At 37.8% G+C, this 27,535-nt stretch overlaps 1 protein-coding gene across 1 annotated transcript in view; it reads left to right on the top strand.

Annotated features, from left to right (window-relative positions):
- The window catches only part of ELL2 (elongation factor for RNA polymerase II 2), a 94,155-nt gene that overhangs the window by 27,298 nt on the left and 39,322 nt on the right, over window positions 1–27,535 (top strand). The window contains exons 3-4 of the mRNA XM_033853046.2: window positions 18,221–18,342; window positions 23,304–23,467. Of these exons, the coding sequence (XP_033708937.1) occupies window positions 18,221–18,342; window positions 23,304–23,467 (286 nt within the window). The remainder of the gene's footprint in view (window positions 1–18,220; window positions 18,343–23,303; window positions 23,468–27,535) is intronic.

Here is a 27,535-nt window from a genome sequence, read left to right as displayed (position 1 = left end):
CTAAGCACTTTATATATATTATTCTCATTTAATCCTCACAGGGATGTCATGAAGCAGATATTCCTGTTCTGCTAGTGTGTTAACTATGGCTCTGAAGTTAAACCACTTGTAAAAGCTCACACAATTAGTGAGTAAAGGAGCCAGCACACAAACCTGGGCATCTAGTTCCAGAGCCTGTTTTCATCACTACACTGATTTACCTGCCTATAATAAATGTTCAATGGGCATTTTATTCTGACATTCGTACGAACATTTGTTGAGTATCTCCCCAGCTAGCAAGAGGAAGCAGGACAGTCAGGGAGGTCTCAGAGAGGTGGTAAGCAAGTGTGGCAAAAGTTGCCACCTTCTTAAGGAGCTTGAATTTCACCTTGGAGATCAGTGCTTCTTATCTATAAAGTCTCCCTGGGGGTCTATGATGAGGTCTGGAAGTCTGGCTTTTAAAATTTTTCCCCCTAGATTTCATTATAATAGCTAGGTTCACTATAATTAAGAATATGATAAGAATATGCACTTATGTAGGTATGTACACATTCTCTTCTCAGGAGAAGGTTCATAATTTTCATCATTTTCTGAAGGGGACCACTGACTACAGTAGATTCTTTCAAACACATTTAGTAACAAGTCAGAGTAAGAAAAAACATTTTACATTGGGACCCTTTACAGATATCAGTGTACACATCACACAGCTAAAATAAAAGTTTCACAGCACAGTATTTATCCTTTGCCAGTATACTCTGACATTTTCTATTTCAATTTAAAAGAATCCTGATCACAATCCACTAAAATAACGTCATAACCTTCCAATGGGTCACAGTCTGTGCTTTAAAAAACACTACGGGAGATGACCATCTTTTTTTTTTTTAATTTTAGAAATTTTAGCCAGGGAGTCATGTGATCAGATTTGCATTTTAACGTGTTTATCCAGTAGCTACCTTAACTTAGTTATTCCTTCTGTATGGGGAGAAAGGAAATAGAGGAGTTGAGGATGGCACCATATTTATGATGAGCATTTGGTTGGATGGTGAGGCCATTATTCAAGATCTAAAATAGATGAAAGAACAGACTGAGGCAGAACTCATGGGGTGTTTAGTTTGGGACATGATGTCCATGAGGTGTTCAGATAATAACTCCATACCTTGTTCTATCAAGATGGAGCTGTCCAGGAGACATTGGTATTGGGGGATTTGGAACAAAAGGAGTTTCAAGAAACTGCTCCAAAGGACATTTTATAGTATTTAATTATACTTGGCAGTCCAGTAGTGAGAAGAAAAAAAGTGTATTTATAGTGGAATTCTGTTATAAAGCTCTATTTAAAGACTTCTAAGAATACTGGTTTAGTTGTGAATACTTATGAGTGTTGATACTTTTTACTTCTTAACATTTAGGAGATTTGAAGCCCTTTTTGCCAAATTTTGTTCACACTAGTTAAGAACAATAGCAGGCTAATAGAGATAAACAGTGGCATATTGATTTAGTGGAAGAGTACACAACAGTGAAAAGCAGTGACTTAGAGCTCTGTGCAATATGGCAGTGAAAACTCTGGGTAGAAGACTACATATGTATGGTATGACACCGTTTTTTATAAAATTTAACAACAGGCGAAGTCAAACAATATATTGTGTGGGTACACACGTGATAAAATTATTAAAAACAATAAAGGAATGATAATCACAAAAATTAGAATAGTTGTTATCTCTGGTAGAGAAAGGCAGGTAGAAGAGATAGGAGAGGAGCAATGGGTAGATATATTATTGCTAATGTTAAGTTGGACAGTGAATTCACAGGTGTTCACTATGTCGTCAAGCTTCATAACAGGCTATATTGATTTTGAAGAAATAAATGTTACATAAAGTGCTCGTTATCATTAACTTTAAATATAATAATATAAATATATATACTTGTATATTTATAATCTGTCATCTTCATGGATTAAATGAGAAAAACCAGAACATATTTCAATAGATGCCAAAATGGCATTTGATAAAAATTCAATATTAAATCTGGATTAAAACTTTAGTTAAGTAGGGAATAGAAAGAATTCTTTCTTAACATGATGAAAATTATCTTTATCTAATAGCCAGTTAGCATACTTAATAATTAGACAACAGAAATATAAATATCCTTTTATTTATTTATTTGCTTGTTTGTTTGTTTGTTTTTATTTTTGGCTGTGTTGGGTCTTCGTTGCTGCGCATGGGCTTTTTCTAGTTGAGGCAAGCGGGGGCTACTCTTTTTTGCAGTGCGCAGACTTCTCATTGTCGTGGCTTCTCTTGTTGCAGAGCGCGGGCCCTAGAGTGTAGGCTCAGTAGTTGTGGCACGTGGGCTTAGCTGCTCCGCGGCACGTGGGATCTTCCTGGGCCAGGGATCGAACCTGTGTCCCCTGCATTGGCAGGTGGATTCTTAACCACTGTGCCACCAGGGAAGCCCAGAAATATCCTTTTTAATGTTAGCAATAAAATACACATGGCCACTCTCATCTCTGTAGTTTAATATTGTTTGGAGAATGCTCATTAATGTAATGAAAAAGAAAATTAACTAAAAGCTATGGATAATAGATAAGTGGGGGCAAATTTGCCAGTATGTGCAGATAAACCAAGTGAAGAACTATAAAAACTTACAGTATTTCCTTCAGTAAGGTGGTCAGTTCAGAAATAACTGTTTAAAAACCACTGGCTTAATAGTGGTAGGGTGGAGTGAAGAGGAGTTTCTTTTAAAATGGGAGAAATAGCAGAATATTTATAAACTGATGGGAGTCATCCAGTAGAAAGCAAAAGTTGATATGAGAAAGAGCAAGACTTGCTGGAGCAATGTCCTCGAGTAGGTTGGAGAGATGGGGTCTAATTGCTCAGAGGAGAGATTGGCTTTAGATACGAGCAAAGGAAGTTCTTGTATGGTAGCTAGTGGGAAGGTATGTATATGGGTGCAGATTTTGAAATTCTTATTGTTTGTTAAACCATTTCTTTAGCCGTATCTCAAACCTAAAGTCAAAACACCTAGGCCAAAGTCTTATCTTAGAGGTTAGCAAAGTGGCACACAGAAAGTGCCCAATAAGTGATATATATAATTTTTAAAAATCACTGGCCTCCCTAAGCACTAGCAATTAGGAGTTTCAGTGTAAAAATGATCTCATCTATGGTAGCAACAAAAAATTATAAAATACCAAATATTAAGTGTAGTCAAGTTATTCTGTCTAAAGAGCTGTAATACTTTCCTGATGGGTATAAGAGAATATATAAGTGGTAAATGGCAAGACTGTCCATGGATTTAGGTTGGAAACTTTTGCAGTTGTCATTTCTTCTTCCTAATTAATAATAAGATATTATATATACCATTATAATAATTTTAAAAATAAATACACAAACACAAATAGAAATCTGCAAAAGAAAATGAAATGCTATACACCAGAATGTCATTGCTTTACTAATTACCCTACTAATGAGATAGATTTGTTTATCTATATTTCCTAATTGTTCTATAAACATAAAAGAAATGTTTTGAGATGCCAAGTTTAAATATGTCAAGAATCTAGGAGAAAGGCTGAATATTCAAGGTTTCAAAACAGGTTGACAAAAAGAGAAAGCAGGTCTCAAAGTTATCTGTACCTAGACACCAGCTAAATATCTTTCTAGTCAACTACTTAATGAGTTGCTTTGTCATCTATCAGTGGAGAAAAAAAGTTTTCTCCCCTCTGTGATCTGTCTCCCCAGCGGAAGGAAGGTAAAGGCAGAGTTCCTGGTATTATCAAGAACATGGGAGAAGAGGCCACTTTCCTTTCTGAGTTAACAGTTGACATTTTGGAACAGTGGTCTTGTGAAGTGTCCTGGGAATGGGTCCAGTCTAGAAAGAATAGATTATGGGAATGAATAGTAGTAGTCAGTTGAATTTAAAAAGATAAGATTCCTAGGGAGCTTCAGGCAATAAAACTCAGAATGCAATAGAGAATGATTAAAGATAGCTAAATTGGGCTCACAGTGTTAGAGGGTTGGTACTTAATTAAGCAGCCATAGGAAGAGGGCAATCTTTTATAGAACTTAAAAAGTTGAGAGTGTCTAGTAATCACTCAGTAAGTTATATTGGGGATATCTTATTTTAGAGTGAGAATGTAAGGCATAGCCGTATTTATGAATATAGTAATATTCTACTAATCAATACTAAGAAATTCTTTCTTAATACTAATCTGAATGCATTTTAGTTTTCTCTTAATCTCATTGTATTAGTAATTCATTAAAGTCAGTTTTCACAGATTAGGAAGGAGGGACAGGAACTTGAGGTGTTCCATTTCCACTGAACAGTAAGATGATGCTGACATATTTCCACAGCTGTTTAAACGTTTTGTATTTGGCTGTAAAGGAAAACTTTCTACTAGGGATGCTTGGTGTTTTGTTTTACTTTTTCAGGAAGATAGTGTTCTGTTCCTTCCTGAGAGAACTTGAAAAATAAGATAATTGTGAATCCAGGATTAATTTTGGATAAAGTCTTAAACTTTACAATTTCAGAATCTGTAACATACATATATATATATATATATATATATATATATATATATAACTTTTTTCAAAAATATTTAAGGCGATTGAGTCATGAGGAGCCAAATGTCTCATGAAACCTAGTGATATGGTTATCTTTTTAAAGGGGCAATGCAATGAATTATTGCCAAGAGGATAAAATGTTTTGCTACCTTGTATAATTTCATTGTTCTAGAGGGACCCATGTTGTCTGCCTCCTAGCAGAATCAAATAACTATCTAGAAGATAATCAATCAACAGTTTTATGATATAAATTATTAAAATACAGTAATTACCTTAGTTGTTCATATGTAAAATATCTTCACCCTTTCTTTACCAACATGTCTCTTTCTCTGTTTGAAGGGATGGGTTTTCTGGCTTTGCTAATGGCCCAGGCATACCATCCTTAAAAATGAATCATTTTTGTCCTGTATTTCTCACAATAATAAATCAATTGATCTAAGAGACTTCACAGGCCCTCTTATTTACATCAGAACTAAGTCTCTTAGAAATGAGAATTGCAGTTTCTAATTTAGTTTTTGATCTACTGTGCATATCAATGTAAAATCAGAAACAGTTAAACTTCTTGAAGGCTTGAAGGAAATCAGCAAGTGAATTTGATGTATGAAAACTGAAAAGAAATAAATTTTCTATTGAAATGGATCCTACCTTAGGAACGTATTTTCAGGGTAGATGCTTGGAAAGAAATCTATAAAAATTAGAATACTATAGGTTTTATTCATTTTTCAAGACTATCTATAGCTTTGACACACAAAAAAAAAACCCCACAAACTTTAAAATATTGTTTGCATTTATGAAGAGTGAATGGCTCCATAAGAACTCTTAATTCTATTTTGTTTCTTTGTTGTGCTATAGCTACTGAAGGCAGCATATTTTTAAAGGATAGGGCACTTGGGAAGCAAGGAGTATTTGCTACCCTTCTAGAGTAGCAGCAGGCATCTGTAATTTTTCAGCCTTCCATGGACACCTGTTGTGGCTGATTCATTCTTGTACCTTATCTCTGTGTATGTTGAGTTTGGAACAATTAGAAATATTGCTAGTCTTTTGGATTGTTTGTTTTCTCAGATAGCTTCTTTGGCTTTTATTTAAGCTAACACGTAAGTTTTGACCTTGAAGGTTTCTAGCCCCTTACTTTTGTAAATACCAAGAATTCAGAATAAGTATATTATCAACTTTTTTGATTATCCACAGGGCGCTTATCAGTCCATTACCATTTTAAAATTACTTTAAAAATCAAATACATCATTATTTGCTGAGGAATACATCATTATTTGCATCATTATTTGCAAGCACTTTAGATGAGTTATCTCTTTAAACTCCAACAATCATATAGGGTGAATAATATCATTTTCCACATTTTACTGATAAGGAAACTGAGAATTAATGAGGTTAAGTTGTTTGCCCAAGGTAACAGATGGTAGATTCCAGAGCCAGCATTGGAAACTGGGCAGGATTGCTCCAGAGCCTGTAATCTAGAATACTAGATGTAGTCTGATTGCCCTGTTCCCTTGTCATCTGTGTGTAAAAGAGAAGTTCTCACTTTTTTCTTCTCAAACCATTGAGGTATACCCAACTTAGAACTGGAAATACAAAGGGATCCAATTGTAAAGAAAGCATTTTAAAAAGGAAAGGGAGGACTTCTCTGGTGGTGCAGTGTTTAAGAATCCGCCTGCCAATGCAGGTGACACGGGTTCAATCCCTGGTCCCGGAAGATCCCACATGCCGCAGAGCAGCTAAGCCCGTGCACCACAACTACCAAGCCTGCTCTCTAGAGCCCATGAGCCACGACTACTGAAGCCTGCGTGCCTGCAGCCCGTGCTCTACAACAAGAGAAGCCACCGCAATGAGAAGCCCGCGCACCTCAATGAAGATCTAACATGGCCAAAAATAAATAAATAAAACAAATAATTTTTTTTTTAAAAAATAAAATAAAATACAAAGGAAAGGGAATAAGGCAGAAGGACACCATTTCCTATCTTTGGTATCCTTCAAATATTTGGCACTAATTCCCATCAAGAAATGGCACATAAGACCTCATATTTATACACATTCTTTTGTAATTGTCATTTAAGATGTGACTAAAATGTAATTAATAAAATGATATCCCCTGACTATCATACATCTTGTTGCTCTTTCTCTTTCCTTAACATGCAGCCATGGTTTTGTGTCTTTGGTCCCCAGAGCCTGGGTTCTGTGATGTTACCACAGTGGCTGCCTCAGCAGTCCCAGTCCCAGTCCGCTCAACCAGAGCGGCTCTGACTCTATTTGTAATACATGGTGGGTTTCCCCATAAGATTTACTTTGAAAAAAGCATTCTGTAGCTTAAAAACTTTTTTGTAATATGTTGATGTTGAAAACAGAAAATTAAGAATTGAATTTATTTCCAAATCTATATGGAAATATTCTTCAGACTTAAATACAATTTATGTTATTGAACTTATAAGTTTTCATGGCAACATTGATTGAGTTGGAATGAAACCATGTGTTTTGCAAACTCTAAGGCCTGGGCCACTTTTACGAATTTATGTTAATCTTGAGTGTTCACATCTGTCAAGTACCAGTATTCCTTCCTAGGTTTAAACAGTCATTGCTGACTGCCATACATGACTTCTATTCCACCCATGTTTCACCAGCACTTCCTCCTGGCATATTACAGAAAGCTTTTCTCAAGACTCCAGTAGAACAAGGAGAGATTAGCAATGAATTTGGAAATTGACATTCATACTTAAGATTTTTTTTTTTCCTTGCAGAATTCAGGTTTGGACTTTGTTTCTGAGAAACAAACCATTTTTTTAAACAAAATTCTGCTTCCTACTTGACCAGGAGAATTGCTAAGTTTAGAGTTATTTAGTGTGGTTTCCCTAAGTCCTTTAAAATGCAAAGTGGTTTTAAAGACGCTGGATCATATTTTCAATGGAATTTGGTAAGGCCAGAGTATTCTGTGAGTATTTTTATAAAGATGAAGATACTTTTAAAAAAAGAAAAATGTATAATATATAATAAATTTAAGTTCCACAAACCAGGCAACCACTTGACCTAGGTTTGTGGGCTAAACGTAGCACAAGGAGGTAAAAAAACTTTTTCATTCTGATGTTTGTACCACACAGTGCATGCTGTTTGGGATTTTTTTTTTTCTTCCTTTCATTTTGCTATTTATTTTGCCTGCTCTGCAGAGCCCTGGTTTTCCTCTGATCTACTTCAGTTATATCTCTAATTTTTTAGTAGTCCTGGTGTATTCACTTCAGAGTGAATTTAATCTAAGTCCCAAGTTTCTTCAGATTAATCCAACAAATATTTATTAGGTATCTGTCATGTTCCAGATATGTATGAAAGTAAGACCATGGTCCTTGCCTCCAAAGAACTCATAGTCTAGTGGGGAGGAAGACACAAACAAGTACTTAGCATGCAGTAGAAGTGAGCCCAAGGTGCTTTGGGGACAGAAAAGGGAACCCATCTCACTGGGGAAGGGAAAGGCTCCTGAGCTGAGTATTAAACAAGGGATAAGCTAATGCAAGCCAAGACAAGAAGTGGAGACATCAAATACAAGGTGGAGAGTGAGGCCCAAGTCTATTGGGAAGGAACCACATGTGTCCTATGAAATCTTAACAAACTTCTCAGATTCTCTTGGTGGCTCTCTCACTTTTCTTCTAAAAGGTACTTTGGCATTTAGCTCAATTTTGCAGTCATTTTTAAATACAAATTTTCTGTTCTCTCACACTCCATAGTCTGTATACCTTTTCCCTGTTCTCTAGTATCTGCTATTTGCATCTTTCCCCTGCCACTAACTGTCATCCCCCCCTTTTTCCTGGAAATACCGAGCTACCAGCCAACTACACCCAGCCACCTGGGCCCTTTTAAATAATTTTTGGCTGTGAAGTTACAAAATGAGTCATAACAAAACTCATTTTGAAGCCCCTTTTTAGCTGGTGAAACCAGCATTGGTCAATTGTATTTTAGTGCACTTAGCTAGTATGGATTCAGTTACATTAAGGTACTCATCATCATATCCAAGAATAAATATACACACACATACATACACACATGAGTATATATACACATACATGTATATATGTATATGTGTATGCACACACACAAACAACTCCATTCTTCCAGGGGAAAATGCCTTGGTATCATCCTTGATTTCTCTCTTTCTTTCATTCCTCATACACAGTCAGTATGTCTGTGTGCAAAATATATCCCGATTCCTCCACTTCTCCCCATCTCCTGTTCGAAGCCCTCATCATCTCGCTCCTGAATTTCTGTACATATATGCCACAATGGCAGGGATCTTTGTGGTTTTATTCATTAATGTGTCACAGAAACCTAGAATAGTGCCTGACACAGCAGGCAGTCAGTTAATATTTGTGGAATAAATGAATTAAATGAACAAATTAATCAATCAATGTCACCTTGGATGACATTGACATATGTTGGATATACCAACATTTAGAAGGTTGGTTTCATATTAAAGAGAACCATATTAAGAAAGCCAAAAATTACTCAAGGCAGTTTTTTTCAGTTTCAGTTATATAGCAGCTTGGGTGTATTTGACTTTTAAAAATTAGCACTTTACTCCTGTAAGGTGGTATTGCTTACTTGTAACCAATTAAAATTAGTTTTGAAATGTTGCCATCAATGATGTTATCCCCAAAACAGCCATAAATATAAAAGAATACATTTTGGATGAGAATGCAGTTCAAAGGAATGAGTTTTCTGATAAGACTATATCCTATGGAAGTAACAGAACCAAGAAGTCTCGTTACTGGCCTATACTGTACCCTTTCATCGAGAATTTTTTAATAAGTTCTATTACTGGATTTAAGGAGCTACATGAAGCTTAATAGGAAAAGCTATGCTACTTTACTTTTTTCCTTAATACTATACATCTTGCCAAAGAGGAAGAATGCAAGGAGATAAATGGACTTATTTTGTCCTGAATTATTCATATTAATTGGTACATGGCCTGCATTTTTTGGATAACTGCCGATAGTTCCCTTTGTGCAGATAAATTTAGCATTTTGCACTACTCTCAGTAAAGCCTCTATCATGTGGAAATTTCAGATGTTTATGATATATGTGGGATCTTCTCCACTCCCTGTCATTCCTTGTCAATAGGAATATTTATCTCTTACTGATTTCTCTAATACTTAAACTTGATCAATTGCCAGTGAAAGATACCCTCCCCTCCCCTCCCTAGTCCCCCACCTCCACCACAGCATTGGTTTCTACATCTGGACTGATCCGAGAGGGTTTTTTTTCCTTCCCTAAACCCATAATGTTAGGCCTAAACTCATAACCACAGCTCTAGTTTGAAAAATAGGACTTGTGGCTTTCAGGTTGAGATTTCTATTTTCTGTTCTGATTCTAGGTTTATTCTGTCCCTAAACTCTGGAACCTGAACAGTGCATGCAAATATCAATACATTTCTCTAGCTAAGCCGAATTTTCTAGATTATTAAGAAATTACAGGATTTTTTTTTTCAGAAATTACAGATTAAAAGTCAGGAAAGGATTTGAGAACAATGGAGAATTCTAATGTTTAAGTGTTTGTAGCACTTTTTGTATCCAAACTAAGATATATAGTTTATCTATAGTAAAATAATAGATATTTTAGTCAAATAATATTAAGAGACAGGCTGGCCTCCTAAGATACTATAGGAATGGAAGAAGTGGGTTTTGAGGTCATAAAAATTGGGAAACCGCTATTCAGTATGAAAGAACCTACAGCAAAGTAAATGCTTTTGTTTAAGCTGGCATTTCCCAAACTTATTTGAGGATAGAACCCCTTTTTAATATAAGGAAACTTTTCAACATGCTTTATATTGGTGGAAAAAAAGCAGACACTTCAGTTCTAGTCCTGTCTGAGGCTTTAATCACCATTTTTACTCATTCAGCAAGTACATATGGAGTGACTATGCCACACACTATTCAAGATGCTGGCAATACAGGGAACAAACCAGACAAAAGCCTCTGTCCTTCTAAGGATTATATTCTAGCCAGAAGAGAAAGACAACAAACAAAATCTGTAAGTAGTGCAGGTACTAAGTGTTTTAGACAAACATGGAGCCAGGGTCAGGAGGTCAGGAGTACAGGGGTTACAATTTTATATAGAGACGTAACCTTGAGCAAGTCACTTAACGTCTCTCTGTTTCAAATCTGTAAAATGAAGACATTCAGCTAGATGATCTCAAAGGCCCTGCCAGCAGGTCTGCTTTAAGGACCGAGAGTTGTCATGTCAAACTCTGTGGTATTGCTGGGTCATGAACATCCACTGAGCATTTGCAGTCACCTTAGTAGAAAAGGCTGGATGTTAGAACTTATAGAATTGCTGTCAAATAAAAGCTTATGGAAGTTTAAATCATTTGTAATACCCACAAAAGAACAAAGTGTTTATATTAAATGAGGGAAAAAAAACCTTGATGGTCCTATTTTTTTTACATCTTTATTGGAGTATAATTGCTTTACAATGGTGTGTTAGTTTCTGCTTTATAACAAAATGAATCAGTTATACATATACATATGTTCCCATATCTCTTCCCTCTTGCGTCTCCCTCCCTCCCTCCCACCCTCTATCCTACCCCTCCAGGCGGTCACAAAGCACCGAGCTGATCTCCCTGTGCTATGCGGCTGCTTCCCACTAGCTATCTACCTTACATTTGGTAGTGTATATATGTCCATGCCTCTCTCTCGCTTTGTCACAGCTCACCCTTCCCCCTCCCCATATCCTCAAGTCCATTCTCTAGTAGGTCTGTGTCTTTATTCCTGTCTTACCCCTAGGTTCCTCATGACATTTTTTTTTCCTTAAATTCCATATGTATGTGTTAGCATACGGTATTTGTCTTCCTCTTTCTGACTTACTTCACTCTGTATGACAGACTCTAGGTCTATCCACCTCACTACAAATAGCTCAATTTCGTTTCTTTTTATGGCTGAGTAATATTCCATTGTATATATGTGCCACATCTTCTTTATCCATTCATCCGATGATGGACATTTAGGTTGTTTCCATCTCCTGGCTATTGTAAATAGAGCTGCAATGAACATTTTGGTACATGACTCTTTTTGAATTATGGTTTTCTCAGGGTATATGCCCAGTAGTGGGATTGCTGGGTCATATGGTAGTTCTATTTTTAGTTTTTTAAGGAAACTCCATACTGTTCTCCATAGTGGCTGTACCAATTCACATTCCCACTAGCAGTGCAAGAGTGTTCCCTTTTCTCCACACCCTCTCCAGCATTTGTTGTTTCTAGATTTTTTGATGATGGCCATTCTGACCGGTGTGAGATGATATCTCATTGTAGTTTTGATTTGCATTTCTCTAATGATTAATGATGTTGAGCATTCTTTCATGTGTTTGTTGGCAGTCTGTATATTTTCTTTGGAGAAATGTCTATTTAGGTCTTCTGCCCATTTTTGGATTGGGTTGTTTGTTTTTTTGTTATTGAGCTGCATGAGCTGCTTGTAAATTTTGGAGATTAATCCTTTGTCAGTTGCAAATATTTTCTCCCATTCTGAGGGTTATCTTTTGGTCTTGTTTATGGATTCCTTTGCTGTGCAAAAGCTTTGAAGTTTCATTTGGTCCCATTTGTTTATTTTTGTTTTTATTTCCGTTTCTCTAGGAGGTGGGTCAAAAAGGATCTTGCTGTGATTTATGTCATAGAGTGTTCTGCCTATGTTTTCCTCTAAGAGTTTGATAGTTTCTGGCCTTACATTTAGGTCTTTAATCCATTTTGAGCTTATTTTTGTGTATGGTGTTAGGGCGTGATCTAATCTCATACTTTTACATGTACCTGTCCAGTTTTCCCAGCACCACTTATTGAAGAGGCTGTCCTTTCTCCACTGTACATTCCTGCCTCCTTTATCAAAGATAAGGTGACCATATGTGCGTGGGTTTATCTCTGGGCTTTCTATCCTGTTCCATTGATCTATCTTTCTGTTTTTGTGCCAGTACCATACTGTCTTGATTACTGTAGCTTTGTAGTATAGTCTGAAGTCAGGGAGCCTGATTCCTCCAGCTCCGTTTTTCATTCTCAAGATTGCTTTGGCTATTTGGGGTCTTTTGTGTCTCCATACAAATTGTGAAATTTTTTGTTCTAGTTCTGTGAAAAATGCCAGTGGTAGTTTGATAGGGATTGCATTGAATCTGTAGATTGCTTTGGGTAGTAGAGTCATTTTCACAATGTTGATTCTTCCAATCCAAGAACATGGTGTATCTCTCCATCTATTTGTATCATCTTTAATTTCTTTCATCAGTTTCTTATAATTTTCTGCATACAGGTCTTTTGTCTCCTTCAGTAGGTTTATTCCTAGATATTTTATTCTTTTGTTGCAGTGGTAAATGGGAGTGTTTTCTTGATTTCACTTTCAGATTTTTCATCATTAGTGTATAGGAATGCCAGAGATTTCTGTGCATTAATTTTGTATCCTGCTACTTTACCAAATTCATTGATTAGCTCTAGTAGTTTTCTGGTAGCATCTTTAGGATTCTCTGTGCATAGGATCATGTCGTCTGCAAACAGTGACAGCTTTACTTCTTCTTTTCCGATTTGGATTCCTTTTCTTCTCTGATTGCTGTGGCTAAAACTTCCAAAACTATGTTGAATAAGAGTGGTGAGAGTGGGCAACCTTGTCTTGTTCCTGATCTTAGTGGAAATGCTTTCAGTTTTTCACCATTGAGGACGATGTTGGCTGTGGGTTTGTCATATATGGCCTTTATTATGTTGAGGAAAGTTCCCTCTATGCCTACTTTCTGCAGGGTTTTTATCATAAATGGGTGTTGAATTTTGTCGAAAGCTTTCTCTGCTTGATGGTTCTATTTTTAATCTAGTGTGTACCTCAGTCCAGTGGAGCAACCTCTGCAGTAAAAGTACCAGTGGCTTTTAAGCAGATGTTAGCATGCCTCTGTGAGAAATTTGCAGCAGTGTGCACACTGCACTTTTGTCCTATATCCTTACGTAAATAGGAGGTCTGTGACTTGATATTGAAATGACCTTTCAGGCAGGATCCCAGTGCCACATGCCTGAACTTGTGTCTCAGAATAATTAGAAGCTTTGACTTACACATCTTGGTATACAGTGTTTATGTTAATTATAAATGTCTGAAAGTTTCCTGAAACTTTGTCTTCGTAGCTTTTTATCAAAGACAGACTGGAGTTTGGGAGGAGGGTTGTGGATTATGGTCCTAAGCCTTTGATTTTCAGGCTCTCATATTTGGAATGAAAATTAAAATCTACATTTCGAGTTGCCCAGAACATGGTAGTATATTTTTATATTTTTCATTGTGAATAGGAAACTGTTTAGAATCATAGTCTTTGATACTTTTAAAATAATATTTCATTCTTAAGATATTTAGCTAAAAGAATTTCCAGTAGACCATGGGTTGCTAAATATAAAGGTATTCCCACTGACTTATAGGAAAAGCTCAAAATATTATAATTAAAATTGAGAAGTTCCTATCGTACAAAGGGATGCTCCTCCACGATTGTTTCTAAATCAGACCTCAGAATTTCTTTTCCCATGGTGATTAGTCCTGTCTCCAGAAGCTGATCCTGTGCCCGCCAATAACAGTCATTTCATTTTAACTCCCTCTCTTCATATTCCATATTCAAAGGCCAGTTTATAAGAAAATGCTTCGTAACCATTCTGGAAGAAACGATTGACTCCTATTTCACTATCTAGACAAGCTGTGGAATAGGTTCCTGTATATTAGAGAGAGGAGCAATAAGTATCCACAAGTTCCTCTGAAAGTCTAGTCTCTGAAGTGGGGACTCTGATCCCACTTTAGCTCTGACCCTCAGCAGTCCTACAGGCTTTGGTCCACTCAGAGGTCCCCATAGTTTAGTTCTGAAGCCCCCACTCCTTCACCCCTCCTGCCTGCCCTAATTGTCATACACAACCTGCTCTTTCCATTAAGGCTTTGCCCAAGGAGCCAAACTGTTAGGCCAGCTATAAACATGAGTACTTTTTGTACATACATTTCATTCTGAAGAGTATATTCAGATATTAATGCAAATAAAATTTGTATCTAATTTATACCATCTCCTTCAGGAAATTAGATATACTAAATCTATAGACCGTATAATTTAAGCTTTTGAAATTTTAAAGATATGAAGATTGCTAGGCAACATCTTGCTCTCAGATCTTTTACAGGAAAAACCTGAGATTAGGTCAGGCCGTACCATCTGCATTGCTGTTGATCTGAAAACCACAGAGGAAAGGAGATGTAGAAACTTAGTTGTGGCAACTCAGAACTTCATGTTCTCATCATTCCTTAACCTCCAACCCCACCCCAGCTCCTCAGCTGGAGAAAAATACCATGATATGCATCAAGATTCACCTTTGGGTTCCATGATGAACATAATTTTCCCTGATGCCTGCTCCTGCCCCTATCTGCTCACTGCTCACGTACACACCACAGAGTGGGACAGTGGGTTGGAGAGACTTCTGAGAAGTCCTGCTGTCATTCTCCATGCTATTACCTCTTTTTTTCTTAAACGGGTACTTTTATTTCTTTAAAGATACCATTTCCCCCTCCACTTCTTCATTAATTTTCAGAAGTCAATAAAGTCAGAATTCCCTGACTTCTTTTCTACCTCTAGCTCTAATCCATAGTTTCTTAACTTGGGCCTTACTGACATCTTAGACTGGGTAACTCTTTGTTGTGGGACTGTCCTGTGTACTGTAAAGTGTTGGGCACTGTCTCTGGCCTCCAGTAGACGCCAGTAGCACCCTCCCACACCACATGTCCCCGGGGGGCAAAACTGCCCCTTGTTGAAAACTGCTGTTCTAATCTATGTGGGATACAAACTTTCAAACACTTCAGTGGGTATATAGCATGGGTTGTGTATTTTTTTTAATTTTGTTTCTGTATGATCTGATTCTTTCCTGTTCTGTTCATTATGATATTTTTTAAATGACTATAGCTTTTTTCTATTCAAGATTCTTTTAAAGAATAAGAATATGAAAGTATTCTATGCCCACCATCAGGCCAGACCCTAATGCTTTGAGTGGTGTGCACAGTAATTAATTCATACAAGGTATTTTTGTTATTAAATCCTCCAAATTTACACAAAGACATTCTGTGTGTGTGTGTTTAAAAATGAAAAAAATGTATAGGAAGATAATTTTTCACCTTTAGAAGTATAAATATTACTTAAGAGGAATCACAATTTAGATGATAAGAAAGGAAAAATCTACATTTAAATATTATAAAGGTTTGTTAAGAACTTTCCTGAATAAAATGCTCTGTTTAGTAGATGTCTGAGCTTAAGGACTCCAGTAATTAAGTTAAAAGTTTTCAGTGAAAGAATACCGAACATTTGTAGAATTTGAGTACAGACTCGAGTCACTCCTGCAAAATACAAAAAAACTATATGCTTCTACTCTTTTAAAATACAACTTAGAATCTCCCAAAACGGACAGTCTTTCATACTCTGATACGTAAAGTGCTCCTGCATTCCCAGACCTGAGCCGCACAGGAAGGAAGACCTTAGGCCTAAACTGAAGCCAGAGCCTGGCCTGGAGATGAGCCTACAACCACTGTGGAAAATCTCCCCAACCAGGTTCTGCAGATCTACAGGGACAGTTGAGGGGGAAGGTGAATGGAAGTTAAGTCAGTCATGGCTGAGGAAGGGATGTCATTCAAGTGTTCACACCTACATTACCTGTCTACCTCCTGTCCTAGACCTTAAGGAAGCTTTGGGCTACCGGGCACATCCCTTCTCTGACAGCAGAGCCCTGCTTTTATTAGGAAAACAAAAGCAGACGTCAGTGAATGCTGTTACACCAGCCTGTGGACAGACTTGCTGTTCCCTTGCATCTCACACAAGCATTCCTTTGGCTCCTGCTCTGCTCCCTCTCTATAGGATTAAGAAGTAAAACGTTCCATTTCATTTCACCAGTGTGTGTTTGCTGACTAGGTGTTCAGTTTGCATGCCCAATAAGACAGCCTGATGAATACTTACAGAGTAAATTAAGACTTGTTCACAAAGTTCCAGCATTTTAGAACTAGGGGAAATTTGGGGAAATAAAAGAGTAACTTTAGGGCCCCCCAGAGATATAATTTATAGAGTGGATAATTAATGTAGAAGCTTGTTACTCTAGCAATTAGAACTAATTTAAAAAGGGGTCAAAGATAGTTTAAATTCATGAGTGATGGAGGATCTATGGAGTATTATCTAATATTCAACATTTTTGGTGAAATTTAGGCTCTCGAACTCTACATGGGTCTTCTGAATGAATCTCCTTTGAAAAGATGTTTACCTTTGACTTCTTTCTTTTTTCTTCTCCTTGTTCGTTCATTCCTTCAACAAACATTTTTTGCATGTCTGCTATGTACCAGACACTGCAAATTGTCTCCCTTCTTAGCTTTCTTCACTCTTTTAGGGGGAGGGGTGTGGGATGGAGTTGGTGGCTTTAAATTATTTTCTGTAGATAAAACATTAGGAGTCTTTTTAGAGTGAGCAAATCAGAGTTGCAGGATGTCCTCAGGGCCAAGTAGAGTTCATACACGCTTATGCTTACTAGCATATTCATGAGTGATATATATGTGTGTGTGTGTGTGTGTGTATATATATCTGGCAGCCAGTTAGCTCTGAGTCTTAATCTTCCATTGATGTAAAGGGCAGATTTGGAGGAGACAAAAGAGAATTAGAAAACACTTTCTCCCTCCTTGCTTGTCTACTGAATTGCCAAGACCATGTATTTGGAGGCTGGAGAGCAGGAAGTCATATTTTACTTTCTTTCCAATGCATCCTATTCATAATTATCATCTAACACCATGGTGGCCCCTGTAGACCCAAGGGAAGAAAGGTCTTGGGAGCTGGGAAGAGTGGAGCAGTTGAAAGACAGAAGTTTCCAGCTCATTTATTCACAAATGTTTATTAAGCTCCTCCTATGTGCCAGGAAAATGTACCCAGTACAGGGGTTCAGTAATCGAGAGCAACCCTGTCCCTTCACTTCTGGGGCTTCCCATCTAGCAGAGAAACCAGACCTTGAGCAAGAGCATAGGAAACATCTGCCTGTTCCACAGTGTTGCCTGGGGCTCAGCCTTGGAGTGCCCTGCAGAATAATCTCTGTAGGCTGCTGACCTTGTTCTGTAAACATGAGGATGAGTACAAGAATCATAGGGCAGGGAGAAGCACCCAGCTGCGTTTTGGTGTGAATGTAATTATAGTAGTCACCTTATGCTGCTAGTTATTCTTCAAAAATATTGCTCCAAGAAGTAAGAATTAAAATGAAATGCGTATGTAATAAGACAGCAAAAGATTGGGATATGGACTCTATCTCGAGACCATCTAAATATCTAGAAGCTATTTAGCAGCGGGTCATGTAGCCAAAGGCAGAACCTGTGTATCTCAAAAGAGGAAGAGCTTTTTAGCGAGTTGACTAATAACTCTTCATGTGAACTGTAACCATTTTCTAGTTTGAAAAGAAGGGGGTTCCTCTTATAAACTAATTACTGAGCCGATATGATTACTGACACTTTAGGATAGAAAATGGAAATAAGAACGTGGTGAGTTAAAGCATGCTTGTCAGATTCCTTGAATGATTTGGTAATATAAATGCTATAAATTTAGATGCTCAAGAGGGCTTCGGTAAAAAATGAATGTCGCTTGAAAAACAGTTAAGTCAGTCATCAGATCATTCTATAGCAAATTTATAATTTGAAGTGTTTCTCTCTTTGTCCCCCTTTTAGCTTGTCAAAATCCCTAAAAATGATCCCCCCAACGAAGTGCATACCTTTAACTTCTATTTGTCAAATGTGGGTAAAGACAACCCTCAAGGCAGCTTTGACTGCATCCAGCAAACCTTCTCCAGGTAAGTGCGTTCCAAGGTATGCTGAAGGGAAAATGATTTTTCTTTGAGGGTTTTCTTTTTTAATTCTACAATAAAATACATGGTAGTCATTCCGTAAATATTTACTGACTTGAATGGTAGGGCTTATTTATTTATTTGAGAAATATTGAGCACATACTATGTGCTAGAAATTATATTTGTCACTGTAGGATACAATCACAAAAATTTTAAGATTTTTGCCCTTGAGGAATTTTTAAGGTATAGATTTTATACCTATAAAACATGGTTTATTTTGTTTATTTTAATTAAAGACAAGTTTGAGGGGTTTTTAAATTTTTATTCACTGAATATAAATAAGAGTGTTTATAGTATCCTCAGGACTCACACTCATAGATAAAGGAGGAAAATATACGTGTGTCTTATATATCCCCTTCCTCCTTCGCTGTGCAAGGCTTGTTTTAAGATAGGTTTTTAAAAATCTTTATTCTGCAGCAGAATGGAAACTAGAAATTAACCCCAGTATAGCAGTCATTTCTGATTTTCAGGGGAAAAAAGGAGGGAGGAAGACAAAAATACACACCCATAGCCCAGGGTACCCACTGGAACCCTTATCTACTTAGGTCCTCTGTAAACACTAAGCTACTTGTTACACTCTTCTTTGCTGTGGTTGTTTCTGATTAAAGAACGGCCCCTCATGGGAGTTTGTTCTGCCTGTGGATAAAGACAAGGCCTTAGAGCCCCCAACCTCCCGAGAAACACTGACATTGGCCGAAAGTTCCCCAAGGCCCCCAGGGCCATCCATCCCTATCTCTCCTCTGTGTCGTACTTGAAACTTTAAGTGTTTGCTGTGTGTGGGAGAAAGGAAGGGAAAGTTGTGTTCCAAGTAAGCAGGGAAGGCAGAGATACAAAATAAGACACTTCACTGAGAGAGGTCTAAATTTCTTCTCCCATTTAAGGCGACTAAATAACTTTTTGCTTTATCTTAATCTGCCATTTTCCCTGAGTATATGTTAATTTTGCTTTCTAAAAATTGCCTTCCCCCAAACTTACATTTTTTGGTATAAATTGCATGAGTTTTAGACTCTGTAGACTTTTCTGCACTGTCCACAGTGATAGCCACTGGCCACATGGGGCTATTTACATTTCAGTTGATAAAAATGAAATAAAATTTAGTTCTTCACTCATACTAACTACATATTATAGGCTAAATAACCACATGGCTAGTGGTTCTCATAGTGGACAGCACAAACACAGAACATTTTAAATTGCAGAAATTTCTGTGGGACAGCATTGTAATAGATCATAGAATCACCAAGTACAAGGGTCCTCGGTGATTGTGTGGTTCCACCCCTTCACTTCACAGGTTGCATAGCTGGTTGGTTAGTGACTGGGCTGAATGAGAACTGAGTTCTAACTCCTACTTCAGTGTTCTTTACATACCACAGGGCACATCGATTTCTAATAGTGCCATTACCTGTAACACTTGTCTTAAGAGAATTATTTTAGTACAGTGAGAACATTTTGACATCAAACTGAACTGTGTCCCATTAGGAATTTCATTAAGGAACTTAATTCCCTCTTCAAAACCAGGCCTATCATAGGTAATATGGTTTCTCCGTTACATCACAGATACCCTGTGTGTTTATTTCTACCTTGTTTGGAGAAAGATTTAAGGTCACTTTATAAAACTATACATGATGTGCCAACAGAAAAGAAAATTATTGTGAGAACATTGTCATAAATACATTCGTATGATCCAAGTGTGGTATGAATATAAATTGAAATTTGCCATCATAAAAACAAAAGCACTCAGAGTTCCAGTTTTTATCCTGGCAAGAAAACCTTTTTATAATCTGGCTCCACCTTTTCTATTCAGTTTGATTTTTTATTTTCCATATATCTTGTCTCTCCTACAGTTGTGCAAGCTCCTTAAGGGCAGGGGCTTTCTTACACTCATTTTCCAGTCTTACAGTGTTGGCTGAGCTCCATAAATAGATGTTCAAAAAATATATATCAACTAGTCTCCTTTCTTATCTTTCTTTTTAAATCTCCTTGGGCCTCGCTTTTCTCATATGTAAGATGGTGGAAATCCCACACTCAAAAATTCCTTGAATCTGCCCATTCACAGGCCTAGTGAAAATACATAATACAGCTCTGTAAATAATGCATACTCAAGTATAGGAAACAGTGAGCTAGGCTAGAGAAGGACTGTAGGAACATTTATGCACATATGTCAAAGTATTTAAACTTTTAAGGTAACTAAGTTCAAAAGGGATGAGTGGAGAATTCTGGAGAGTACCTTCTTGCCCACAGGGTTTATAGCTGTATTTTGTTTTCATGTAAAGATCTGTTTCTTGACCTTGGATGGTGAAAACTGTATCTTCATTGTGATTGGCAATAGGTTCAGCTTATTCTCACTATGTAAATTACTTAGTAAATCATAAGGGGAGATGTTGAAATTCAAACTTCCTGCCACCAGACCTTCACACTGCAGACTTTTCTCTACTGCAGTCTTTTCTTCCTACTCATCCTCCCTCCCTAGCCCTTCCTTTCTCTCCTTTCACTGGATTTTCAGCTCAAGTAGGCCTCATTAAAAAAGACAATAAAAACAAAAACTGGGCTTCCCTGGTGGCGCAGTGGTTGAGGGTCCACCTGCCGATGCAGGGGACACGGGTTCGTGCCCCGGTCCGGGAAGATCCCACGTGCCACGGAGCGGCTGGGCCCATGAGCCATGGCCCCTGAGCCTGTGCGTCCAGAGCCTGTGCTCCGCAACAGGAGAGGCCACAACAGTGAGAGGCCCGCATACCACAAAAACAAAACCCAAAAAAAACCCAAACCCGCCTCCCTTATACTCACTTCTGGACCCGAAGTCTGGCTTCAGTCCCCGCCATTCCACTGAAATATGCTTCTCGAAGAGAGCCTTTACCTCCTTGCCCATGAACCCAGGGGATGCTTATTGGTTCCTTATTATTCTGGACTTGTTGCCAACATTTCACACTGTGGACCACTCTCTGATTCTTGAAGTATTCTATTCCCATGGCTTCCATGACACACTGCTCTTCTAATTTCCCTCTACCTCTTTGGTCTCCTGTGGTCTTTTTATCTTCCTATTGATTATTTTAAATATTAGTGTTATTCACAGTCCATTCCCTCCTGAGACTGCTCCTTACTTCTTCAAAGTCACCAACCAGGTCCAACACTGAATTCATTTTCTCTCTCCCATCCGTACCCCGGTGTCTCACATGGCAGCTCCACACACCTAGTAACTTGGGCACAGTCTTTAACGACCACCCACCCAACCCCCACCCCCGACCCCTGGCCATGGCTAATCTCTGACCAAATCCTGTCAATGCTGCCTCCTCACTATCTCTGGAATCTGTTTACTGTTCTGCATTCACACTGCCCTACCCTGGTTCAAGCCATTGCTTCTTGTCTGTAATCGTTCAGTAGCCTCTTAACTGGTCTGCTTTCACAACAGTGCCCCCTTCCTTCCAATCTGTTCTTCATCCAGATTGATTTTTCTACGGAATAAATAAGACTATTTTCAGTCTCTGTTATTCTTGGGGAAAAGTCCAAAATTTATACTATGACCTCCAAAGCCCTGTGTGATGCACTTCTTATACCCTCTTTTCATCCTCACCTCTAATTGTTCTTGCCAGCTCCCTTTGGTCAAGCTGAAAACCTCCTCCTTGTTCCTCTGGGCCTGCACACATTGGTTATCCCTTTAGAACACTTTTGTCCTTCCCCCTTGTCTAGTTATCCCTCTAGATCAGCTCAATCACCACTTCCTCTAGGAAGCCTTTGCCTTGCCCACAAGTCCAGGTGAAGTACCTTCCTGGGGGTTCCCTGTTCCCTGTCACTTGTCACACTGCATCATAATTTCCAGTGTGCTCATCCTTGTCGCCCATTAGACAGAGAGCTCCTTGAAGGAGGGACCGCATCTGTCAGTCCTTGTCACAGCCCAGGTACCTCACACATTGCCAGGCACACAGTCTCTCTGCCCAATAAATATTTATGAGAAGAACGAACTGATTTTTTTAAAATAGCATTTGTACAGACAGTTATTAGCAACTTACAAAAATTTTATCAACCCTTATTTCTTAGCATCATAACAAAGCTACTTCCAATTAAGTTAAGAAATAGAATATCAGAGCTGTAGTGACATTTTCATTACTTCTACATTCTAGTCTGTTTTAAGGCCATAATAATTTCTTTTTAAAATACTAGCATAACTGTTACCATAATCCCCTAATATTAGCATAATACTTTGAATACAGAGCCGTCTCCCTGGCCAGTGTTAATATTCGTGATTGTGTAAATAAAAGGTTTCTTTTTTTAATATTTCTGCAAAAATCTCCTGTCCAGTATTTTTCAGTATTTGCTATATCAAAAGATCATCTTATAGAGATTTAACAATGGTAAATATAAAGTTACAATTTTTTAGGGTATTTGGGTGAATAGTAATAAATTAAACTATGATATTTGGCAGTACTTTAGCCTTAAACTTAATATCTTATTAAAAATAAAAGGCATTATTATGGTGGGTCTGTTTCATCTAGTCAGTTCTAAAGCATACATATTATGGTTCCATTAAAAGTAAACTTTTAACGTTTCTCACATCAGTGGTAGATAATTCTTTTAAAAATGACAGTAGAACTACAGTGCCCATCAAGACTCTGGTCTTCATTCCAAGTACTGATTCTTTTTTTTTTTTTTTTTTTTCAACATTTCATGGATTTGGTCTCTGAGATCTCATTTCACCCATTCTATCCAGAATATGGAAAAAAAAAATGTGATATCAAATGAAGAGGAGAAACTTAAAAATTTTTAAGTAAGCTTTACATTTTAAAATGACTAATATTAGTTATTTTGAATTGCAAAGTTATTATTAAAGCTGCTGGTTTTAGGATTATACAATTTCTGCTTGCCTTTATTATGCAAAATGTGGGACATATCTAACAAGGCACCATCTTACCTGACAGCTCTGGAGCATCCCAGCTCAATTGCCTGGGATTTATACAAGATAAAATTACAGTGTGTGCAACAAATGACTCGTATCAGATGACACGAGAAAGAATGACCCAGGCAGAGGAGGAATCCCGCAACCGAAGCACAAAAGTTATCAAACCTGGTGGACCATATGTAGGTTTGTATAGATACCTTTCTCCTTCTTGCTGATTGATTGGAATCATTCAAGATCACTCTAGGTAAATATTGGTAATATTACTTAATGAAAACACAGAAATTAGTTTTCAGAACACTTTGAAAAACATGGTCAAAAGTCATTTATTCTCTTCATACTGCTGATAAATTGAAGAGATTGAAAAGTTTTATTTCTTTCATAAATCCCAGATCCTCTACTGGCCATTTGTTATTACTTTACAATCCTGGGATCTGCTCAAGTTACTTTATTATGTGAGATTGTGATAGTGGTACTGTTGTGTTTTCTTTGTCACTGGATGATGTAATTTCAGTGGTGGACAGTATAGTTCTTATTTTGTACTTCTGGAGAGTTATTTTTATAGTAAAATCTATTAGTAGAACTTATGAGTTTTCTATTAGCAGAATTTCAAAGGATCTTTGCACAACAAGGAGTTTTTATTGCAAAAGTATTAAAACGTGCTTATAGCAAAGCATTAGGGTGATGCCTCTTTGGTACCTCAATTGTGATGTCATCTCAATTATGGATCCTCATCCTCATCTCTCCATTAATTAAGAACCTGCCCTACCCCCATCACCTTTATCATCAGCTCACTCAAATATCCATCAAATCGAGGGGAATTAAGACCAGACCCGCAAGTTGAGTCTCTCCTTTACGAGCAGTGACCCTGACAGTTTTAAAGAGTTAATTCACAGTGACTATTAACAGTAATAGAGTCACGCAGAGTGAGGATGAGCTCTATGAGGCCTCGGTCAGTTTAATAACACAAGTCACTGGATAGTAAATGATGAAAGGATATTAATTTGAAAATGTAAATGCTAACAAAAAGTCTCTTGAATAACCAGATCCCTTAATCAACATCTTTCCATGGTTTGGTATAATTCTACTTCTGTATTTTCCCATTGCTGACCCAGCTACAATACATTCAGCTTTGAGAAGCTCCACTAGTATCTTTAATAAGTATTTCTTTGGAACAGAGCCAGTGCTCCTGGGACTTGGTGCTTAGCTTAGATACATTTAGTTTGGTTTAACAACAATTCATGGCTTCCCCAGGTATCTGTACCCACGGGGCCCAGTTTCTGCCCAGTAACTTACTAGCAGTGAGATTTTTCATCTTCTCTTTCCTGCTGAATGAGGTAACAACTTCCAACCTCCTTTCTTTCTTTCTTTCTTTATTCTCATAGGTAACTTAATTAACTTTAATAGGCTAAATCTCAAATTGTTTTAAAAATGTACAAGATCTGCTGCTCTTAAATTTAAGTGCACGCTATGAATTTGCCGTCCCTGTTGCTTTGAGAGTGTTTTTTAAGTCCAATACTACCAATAAATTTATAAACAGTAAGACAAATTGGTATGTTTGACAAAGGAATAGAAGACTCCAGCAATCAAAATGATTCTTTTTTCTTCCCAATATAACTATCTGAAAACCTTCACCTTGATTTACTCCAAAGCTTGAAAATTAGCAATGATCACCGTACTTTTCCATTGAAAGATCCTTGGGCGTCCCCTATGTCCATGTGTTTTTGTTTGTTTTGATAGGGTCGGTACAGTTCATTCCCAGCTTACACAAGAGACTTTTCAACACCCAGAATTACACAGGCCATACATGCCCTGATGGTATGGGAATTTTGGAACTTGCAGGGTTTCGTATAGGCACTACAGATAATTTATATACATTTTTTAGAGTGACCACATAGAATTTGAGGTTATCTAAATTTAAATCTGAACCAGATTACATCTATGCCATTTTAAGAAGAGCACACATATGTTCCCCCCCTGCAGAGCCCCACAGTGACCTCTGCCAGACAAGTGCTCTGTTTAACCTTCTCCTCTGTGCTGTGTCCTCTGTGCCCTGGGCTACTCACCATCACAGCAGTGTTCTTCTCTGGTCTTAAATCTTGTCATTAACCTCCTCAGCCCTTTATTCTCTAGGTCAAGTAACCCCAGCTCCTTTTAACTTTCCTTAATATGGCCTGTATCCCAAGCCTTTAATTATTTTTATTGCTCTCCTCTGGACTGCCTCCAGTTCTTCACCTCAGAATTCCAAACTGCACACACTACTCCTAAGAAAAGACTAATCAAATCTGAATACAGTAGAGCAAAAGACTAGTATCTGGATTGGCTTTTCTGGTGTTTCTTTTTGATTTTTTTACTCTTCCTTGTTATGGCATGTTTTGATCTTTTTCTTCTAACTGTATCCATTGCCAGGCCTTTACCATGTTTCTTTCCTTCCAGGCAGTTTGTATCCTCCTGCTTTTTTCAGTATCTCAAAACTGACCCATTTAGTTCTTTAAAACGCTAGTCAGTCACCCTTCAATACTAATATTACTCAGCACTTCCTGAGTGCTTGCGATGCACAAGGCACTGGTTAGCACTTCACATGTAGTTATTCATCTAAATCTCACAATCACCGCATGAGCTGGGTTATGACTGCCTCTCCATTTTACATATCAAGTTGTTGGTATCAGCAAATAGCAAATGATAAGAGTTTGGCCTCATTAACAAGTTATGTTTCTTTCATAAGACAACAGGAGATACCTCTTTAGTTCTTAATTGAATATTATCATATAAAATGATACCAAAAGCTGACCTCTGCCAGCTTAGAAGCCTTTGCAGAGCAAGGTTTCTTTTAATAGTGTCAGCCCGAGTAGAGGACAAATAGGAATAATGTTGGTCTCACTGTGGGGGGTATGGTGGCATCATCCAGTCCTCTGATAGTTGAATTAGGGCACAAGCCCAGTTTAAGGAAGGGAAGGCTGTGCTCTTAGGGGTCAGCTTGCCTAGGCAACCAGGAATGTGAGCTTCTGTGACCTTCTAGTGGGCTTGGGGTGGGGAATGGGGGAAGGCCTGTTTTGCCTGGAGAGGAGCACAGGAGAAGCTTTAACCTAGAAAACATTGTTATTATTTCTTCAGTAATATTTCCAGTTCTAGTTATGCCATTGATATCAATGATGAGCATTGTTGTGTTGTTATAATCCTTCCCCATTGTTTAAAAAAAAGAAAAAAGAAACTTATCACTTCTAGTTTACCAGTATCTTAAGTCTGCTCACTGACTCCTATCTAAATTCTGGAAATTTATTGAATTGTAAATTTTGGTTATTTTATATACCTAATATCTATTTAGGTATATAAAATAACCCAAACAACCTGATTTCTAGGATCCTTTTTCCAGTTTTCCCAACTTTTCCCCCCATCCTCCTTATTTTTGATGTTAGTACATGTTTGAGTGACCTTGGACAAATCAATTAACATCTGGAGACCTTAATTTTCTCAAATATTAAAATAAGGGGTTTGGGGCTTCCCCGGTGGCACAGTGGTTAAGAATCCACCTGCCAATGCAGGGGATACAGGTTCGAGCCCTGGTCCGGGAAGATCCCACATGCCGCGGAGCAACTAAGCCCGTGCGCCACAACTACTAAAGCCCGTGCACCTAGAGTCCTTGCTCCGCAACAAGAGAAGTCACCGCAATGAGAAGCCGGCACCACAACGAAGAGTAGCCCCCGGTCACCACAACTAGAGAAAGCCTGCCTGCAACAACGAAGCCCCAACGCAGCCATAAATAAATAAATAAATAAACTTATAAAAAAATAAAAAATAAATAAGGGGTTTTGCACTTAGATAACATCTAAGGTCCTTTGTAGTTCTAGCAGTCTATGACTTGTTTATATATGTTTTGATAGTAAACCTTTTGAAGAAGTGATCTCAAATGCTAAGTAGTGGAGATGGATTTCATTGCAGTGGATTATGTATTTAACCATGACAGAGTCACACCACTGTCAAGGTCCTGCCAGTGTTTTTAAAACCTTGGGTCAGTGTTGCCAGGGTTTTTAGTTAGGTTCCACAGAACAGAAAAACAACTGCAGAAGACGGTTGCCGTCCCTGCTCTCTTTCTGATTGTCTGTTTTAACAACTTCCTTTCAGATTGTTTACTCAGAGTCATTAGACGGAGGGCTAAGTACTTTTACCATCTCATATTAAATGGAGAAGCTAGCAGTGGACTCCTTGTTATGAAACAAAACGGTTCAGATGTAGTCCCAGATTACCCAACTCTGT

The sequence above is a fragment of the Tursiops truncatus genome, chromosome 3 (assembly GCF_011762595.2).
Source record: "Tursiops truncatus isolate mTurTru1 chromosome 3, mTurTru1.mat.Y, whole genome shotgun sequence".
In the NCBI taxonomy this organism is placed as follows: Eukaryota; Metazoa; Chordata; class Mammalia; order Artiodactyla; family Delphinidae; genus Tursiops; species Tursiops truncatus.
This window is presented reverse-complemented; position numbering and strand designations above follow the sequence as displayed.